General features: G+C 30.6%; 1 protein-coding gene across 2 annotated transcripts in view; it reads left to right on the top strand.

Moving 5' to 3' along the window:
* Positions 1-6,398, top strand: part of sno (strawberry notch) — a gene marked incomplete at its 3' end in the record, with an annotated part of 54,012 nt that overhangs the window by 14,511 nt on the left and 33,103 nt on the right. For both annotated transcript variants that reach the window (XM_067045515.1, XM_067045514.1), the window contains 2 exon segments: positions 1,526-1,740; positions 1,826-1,913. In XM_067045515.1, the coding sequence (XP_066901616.1) occupies positions 1,526-1,740; positions 1,826-1,913 (303 nt within the window).

Here is a 6,398-nt window from a genome sequence, read left to right as displayed (position 1 = left end):
CAGTTAATTTTAAAACAGATACTAAGAATTTAAACCAACATTATGCAGAGATTTTAAGCAAAATAAATTTATAAAAATAATGGAGAAATTTGTTACTAGTTACAATTAAATGTAATAATGGAATTTTGAGAATTAGAATAAATACCAAATTGAGAAAAAAATGCAATTTAAAATAAAAAATATATTAATTTTAAAACAAGGCAGACCTGTGTGAGTGGGAGGTTATAAATGGTTTGTTGTATAGTGGTGTATTTAATTGTTGATAATCATATAGAGGAAAATTAAAAGGTAATGATTTTAAGTTTTAAATAAATAGGTAACTTTACTTAAGCTTAGTATATAATAATAAATATGTCTGTTTAATAATTGACTGTTGGAATATGTTTTTAACTTATATAAAGAAAATAACCTGGGCAGAATAGCCTGCAAAAGAAACTTTAAATTAATGTGAGGAAGAGATTGTATTGAAGGTATATTATATTATATAGTGAATAATGATGTTGTTGTAAGTGTTAAAAATGAAGATATAATATAAGCTGTTAAATATTTAGATGTCCCTGAAAATGGCTAGAATGGCCGAAACATTGGACTAGTGAAAAATAAAGTTTGACAGAATTGGATACTAATTTTTGATTTATTTAATAAATTATTTTACATGTTCAAACATTTTTTAAAAATTTCTTTGTTTAAATTTTTTTTACATTGTTTTGGATAATTTCACATTATCTAAATGTTTTATAGAAACTTTGGTGGTACATAATAGCTAGTGGTACAATTAGAAACGTTAGTGGTACAAAGAGTCCCTCTTTTTGTGTAATCCAATTAAAAAAAATCATAAAGCATTCATTTATCAGATTATTGCATGTATGGATTCAGTGGCATATGGCAAGCTATGTTAAAAACAGTTTATGAAGTGCTGTATATACCAGAGCTGTTTTATTCATATTCCTGGATCAGATCCAACCCATCTTGTTTACCGATGGTTAAGTTATTCCATTGTTACCATCATCTTCTACAGTCTAGGTGTAAGCTCCTTGTATCCTTTCTAATTTTTAATTATATTATTGTTATATTAAGTTAAAGTGGATCTTTCATTCATCCTGTAGATATTTTCTGGGATTTTACCTTTACCAACAAACCTTCAACCCCATTACCCTTTCTATCATATCATTAAAATCCTCAGTCCATCTACAGCAGACAAGATGTCATCTTTCTGACCTTTATTTTCCCATAGCACTAAATCATATGAGCCCTCATTTCTTGCCCACTTCATCATTCTGTAGAGTTCCCTTCCTCCTATTATCCATCATGGTTATTCCCTATCCTTATTCAAATCTGTCCTTTTCCTACACCTTTTTGGCCAGATATATTTTCTTTTCTTTTTCTTTTTTTGTGTATGTAAGTTAATATATGCCAATCGATACTTGTTCATGATTATTAAACACCTTAACATTTAGTCCATATTAGTGCTAGATTTGCTATACTTTTTTTTTTTTAATTATTTAAAAGTTTATGTGGTTTATAGGTTTGGAAATGGCTGGCTTGACTGGATTGACTGACCCAAGTTTACTTTATGCAAATATGGGTGGTATAAATCCTATGGTATTGCAAGGTAATGGAGCTTTAATTAATCATTTAATGGCCCAGAAGAACCCTTTCCATGCAAATCAAGCCAATTGGATGAATGCAATGATGAATAATAAAACCCTTTCAAATTTTTGGATGAATTCAGATATTAAGGTAGTTATGTCTTATTTAGAAAATAGTTGCTTTTATGTATTTTTTATACATAGTTTTATATACTCAGATTCATTTTTATTTATAGATGCCATTAGCAACAGCAGAAGAAGAAGATAATGAAGATGAAGACATGGGAGTTGCAGAAACATATGCTGATTACATGCCTCCTAAATGTGAATATTTTTTATATATGTACTAAATACTATTTACTGTAATGTGTAACTAATTATTAGTTACTGTAAATGTATTTACTAGTTACTATTTTATTTTATGTTTGCATTTCATTAAAAAAAAAATGGTAACAATCTTTTGCAATTTTTAAAATTATTTTTAATTTTAATAATTAAAATTATTAGATTTATCTAATAATCTCAATAATTAATTAATCAATCAAAACAATCATTATTGTTTACTCATTAAATACTTTTTTTTGGATGGGGGTTTAGTAATTGTGATTTAATGTAAAATTCTAAATACTCTTATGATATTATTATTTTTTTATTATTATTATTCTCTGTATCTAGGCTTTGTTTACTATTTTTTTTTGTTAGATTTCATAGTCATTAACTGAAAAGAGTCATTTAGCCTACATTTCTACTTTTCATCATTGAGTGAGAGCAATGAATTCATATTGTGCTGAAACCATATTCCTCAAAAAATTTGGAGTATGCACTCTCAATATATCAATTTATATCTTGATCAAAAAATGATTACTTCATATTAAATATTTTGTAAAATTTATATGTTCCTTAGAATATTTTTATTTCTTTTAACTTTTCTTATCATTTCAAGGTTTTTCTCCCATTATCTGGATTCTTTAGGATAACTTATCTCTATTGTTTCTTTGTTTTTTAATATGTCCGTATAATTATATGTTGTGTGTTATTTTTTAAATATCAGAATTAGAAGATGGCAGATACTTTCCAAGGATAGGAGAGAGTGGAGGAAGATTATAAGAGAGGTCCAGGTTCTTACAGGACCATAGCACCAAGAATAAGTAAATAAATATTTTGTTTCCCCTGTTACAATGAAACAATGGTCTAAGTTGTGTGGTGGCGGAATGTTTGAATAATCAAAGTTTCTTTGTAACTAAGAAAATTTCTACTGTTGAAGAAATATAATTTATATGGATATATAAAAAACAATGAAGCAATAGAGATAAGTTTTCCTGGTGATAGGGGAAAAACACCAAAATGATAAAACAAAAATATTAAAAGAAATGAAGATTTATAAGGAAGATGTTGATTTCACTAAATCCCTAATATACAGAATAAACTTTCCATTGATGAGAAATATTTACTTTAATGATTCTTTTCCCAATTATAAACTGGAATTTCACATAACTGTGATCCAAAACAGATGAAGTATAATCCAAAACCACAGTAATAATATAAAATATATTAACTGCTATGAAAACCTCATTTATCTAAATTGTTAATTGAGATGATTTTATTTATGTTTAAAGAAGTTTTTTTTAAATTCAGTTTTACTATTTCTGAAGTTCTAAGCTTCCTGTCTAATCTCCATACATACAAGCCTCCATTAGACCTAATTTGTGTGTCATGCTTTGTTTTGTATGTAACATACATGTCAGCTAAGTTATATTTTGGTTTATAAATTGCATGAAGAAATAAGATGGATACTTGAATGTATCTGTCTCATCTTTCAGATACAGGTTTTCCATTTGTGCCATTCTTTATTCAATAGTTGTGTTAAATAATCACGCTATTGAAGAATTGAGGTTGTAGAAATGTTATCAACTTATGAACGGAATATGGTCCGGGTTTGGTCAAAAAAACTCGAAATAGTAAATGATTATACTATTTTTATTGAGCCAACGTTTCGCCGCACGTTGCAGGGTTTCGTCAGGGCTAAAAAAAGATACAAACACTTGACATAGTTACAAAAAAAAGAAAAAAACATAAGTGGAAAATAACAGGGGTATACAATGAAAAGTAAAATATAATAAGAAAAATTAAAGGTTGTAAACAGTAAATGAAAAGGGTAATAGTAACAGATAGATAAGAGATAAAATAAAATTTAAAATTAGGGAAATCAATCAACAAATTGAAACCCTAAACTATAAAATTTCTAATCTGTCACAAGCACTTACTTCCGTTATTGGTGAAAATAACATTGCCCTCCTCAAGAACAGTTTCCAAAAAATCTGTTTATCTATCAAATTACATAAAAAATGTACTCTAATTTCCAAATTTGATAATATTTACCAATCGTCTTTAAATAATAAAATTTACCCTAAAGGTAGTGAAGAATGGGTCCATAATATATCTTCCACCACTATTCCCCCCAATGTCGTCAATATTTTAAGTTTAGGCCCTAATTTCTCTACACCTCCTTCAAATGTTTCTCACCTTATACCTTTTCTCATTACTGATTTAGAATTTATTTATCGAGACGATCTTTTTAGTATTTCTGAAGAAGACGGGGAACTTTCTCCTATGCGCACTTGTAACATTATTTCCAATCACCTTCAACACCCCCCACTCCGTTCTTCCATTCTTTCTCCCTTATTTTTCAAAGACCTTTCTTACACCCGCTCCTTTATCAAATCTAACGACCAACTTATAATCACTAAAGCTGACAAAAGTAACTCGACTGTGGTTATGGACAAATCTGAGTATGTTGACAAAATTAACATCCTTCTGTCTGACACAACTTGTGGAACCACTCGAGACCCAACTCGCTCACTTATGCTCCAGTTCAACTCACTCCTAATGAACCTTCTTGAAACCAATCAGATTAATCGCCCCACCTACCTTAACCTCATTTCTTATAATTCTTTAGCCCCCCGCTTATACGGACTCCCGAAAATCCATAAACATGGTAACCCCCTTCGCCCCATCATTTCTAATATCAACGCTCTCTCCTCTAAACTCAGTAAATTTCTTCTTCCTGCCCTTCAAATCCTCAGCCACAATAACTCTTATGATATCCGTAATTCCTTCCACCTTAAAGAACTATTACAATCCTTCAACATACCTGACAACTTTATCTTAACTTCCTTTGATGCCGAAAGCCTTTTTACTAACATCCCCTTTGACAAAGCCCTTCATATCATTGAAAAGAACTGGACCTTTATATACCATTCAACCTTATACCACAGTTAACCTCACCTCATTTCTCTCTGCTTTAGAACTTTGCTGTAATTCTGGTTACCTGACTTTTCAAGATGAAGTTTACCACCAAATTAGCGGACTTGCGATGGGGAACTGCCTTGCTCCAGATATCTCTAATATTGTTCTTAATGACCTTCTCGACTCTATAATACCTCTCTTCTCACAAGACATAATTTTCATTAAAGAGTACGTTGACGATCTCTTCCTTGTCCTCAATCCTGACAGATTCCCCGAGATCCTATCAGCCTTTAACTCCTACCACCCTCGTCTTCGGTTTACAGTTGAAGGTGAAATTGACCATTCACTCCCTTTTCTTGACCTACTTATTATCAGAAATTCCGATGGCTCCCTATCCACTAATTGGTATACCAAACCTACTTATTCTGGTAGACTCCTCAACTATTTCTCTCAACACCCTTATCATCAAATTATTAATGTTGCCAAGAACCTTATCCACCGACCCTTTTCTCTTTCTGACCCTCAATACCACCAGACCAACATACAACGTATTAAACAGATTCTATTTAACAACAATTTCCCTCAGAAAATTATTTACAAACTACTCGATTCTTACATTAACCGTGTTACTCCAATCCCTCCTGTCCTCAACTCTTCTCAACCCACTCCACCACTTTTTCAGTACAGGTCCCTTCCATATATCCCTATTCTTTCTGATAAAATTCAAAAATCCTTAAGATCCACCATTCCCACTCTACGTCTTGGCTTGAAGTCCCACAACAAAATTTCCTATCTTTTTTTCAAATTGAAAGACCTATTCCTTTCATACACCGTTCCAATGTGGTTTACCGGATACTCTGTTCAACCCCATGCTGCAATTCCTTCTATATCAGCGAAACTAAAAACCAACTTAAGAACCGCATTTCCCAGCACAAAACTTCCATCAACTCCTGTAATCCACTTGCATATACATTATCAGAACAGGCATTAAACCTGAATCATACTTTTAATTTCGACAATCCTTCCATTCTTGCCACTGTCCCCAACCACACCAAACGTCTCATCTCGGAGTCCATTTACATTAATTTGACTGAGAATTCCGTCAATCATAAAGTTGATAAAGACTGCATCTCCCTTACATATTGACAAATTTTGAATATAATAAAGCCCTCATAATACTTCTTTTCATTTTGTTCTGCATTTCAGAAGCCCACTTTTCATATCTTTTATTCTTGTTTCTCTAAATTCTCACCATTTATTTAATTATTTTTATATTTACTATCCTTCCTGTTTCTTTTATATTCATGTATCTTATCTCTTAATTTATATTCATGTGTTACCTTCTTAAGTGTACTTATATTAATAACTTTATTATTAATTTTCTATTATAATTTACACTTCTCTGTATCCCCACTCATTTGGTATATTGTCTTTCTTAATCACTTTCACATATTGTATCCCATTATTTTATACTTTATTTCTCCTTTGTTTTTCTATCTATGATTGTTTGTTTTTTTCTTGTTTTTTTATTTATTTTATTTCATTTTTTTATTTTTATTATTA

This window comes from Halyomorpha halys, unplaced genomic scaffold (genome assembly GCF_000696795.3).
Source record: "Halyomorpha halys isolate HHAL.00 unplaced genomic scaffold, Hhal_1.1 Scaffold170.1, whole genome shotgun sequence".
NCBI lineage: Eukaryota > Metazoa > Arthropoda > Insecta > Hemiptera > Pentatomidae > Halyomorpha > Halyomorpha halys.
The sequence above is the reverse complement of the archived record's forward strand: the minus strand, read 5'-3'. Positions and strand labels throughout refer to the sequence as shown.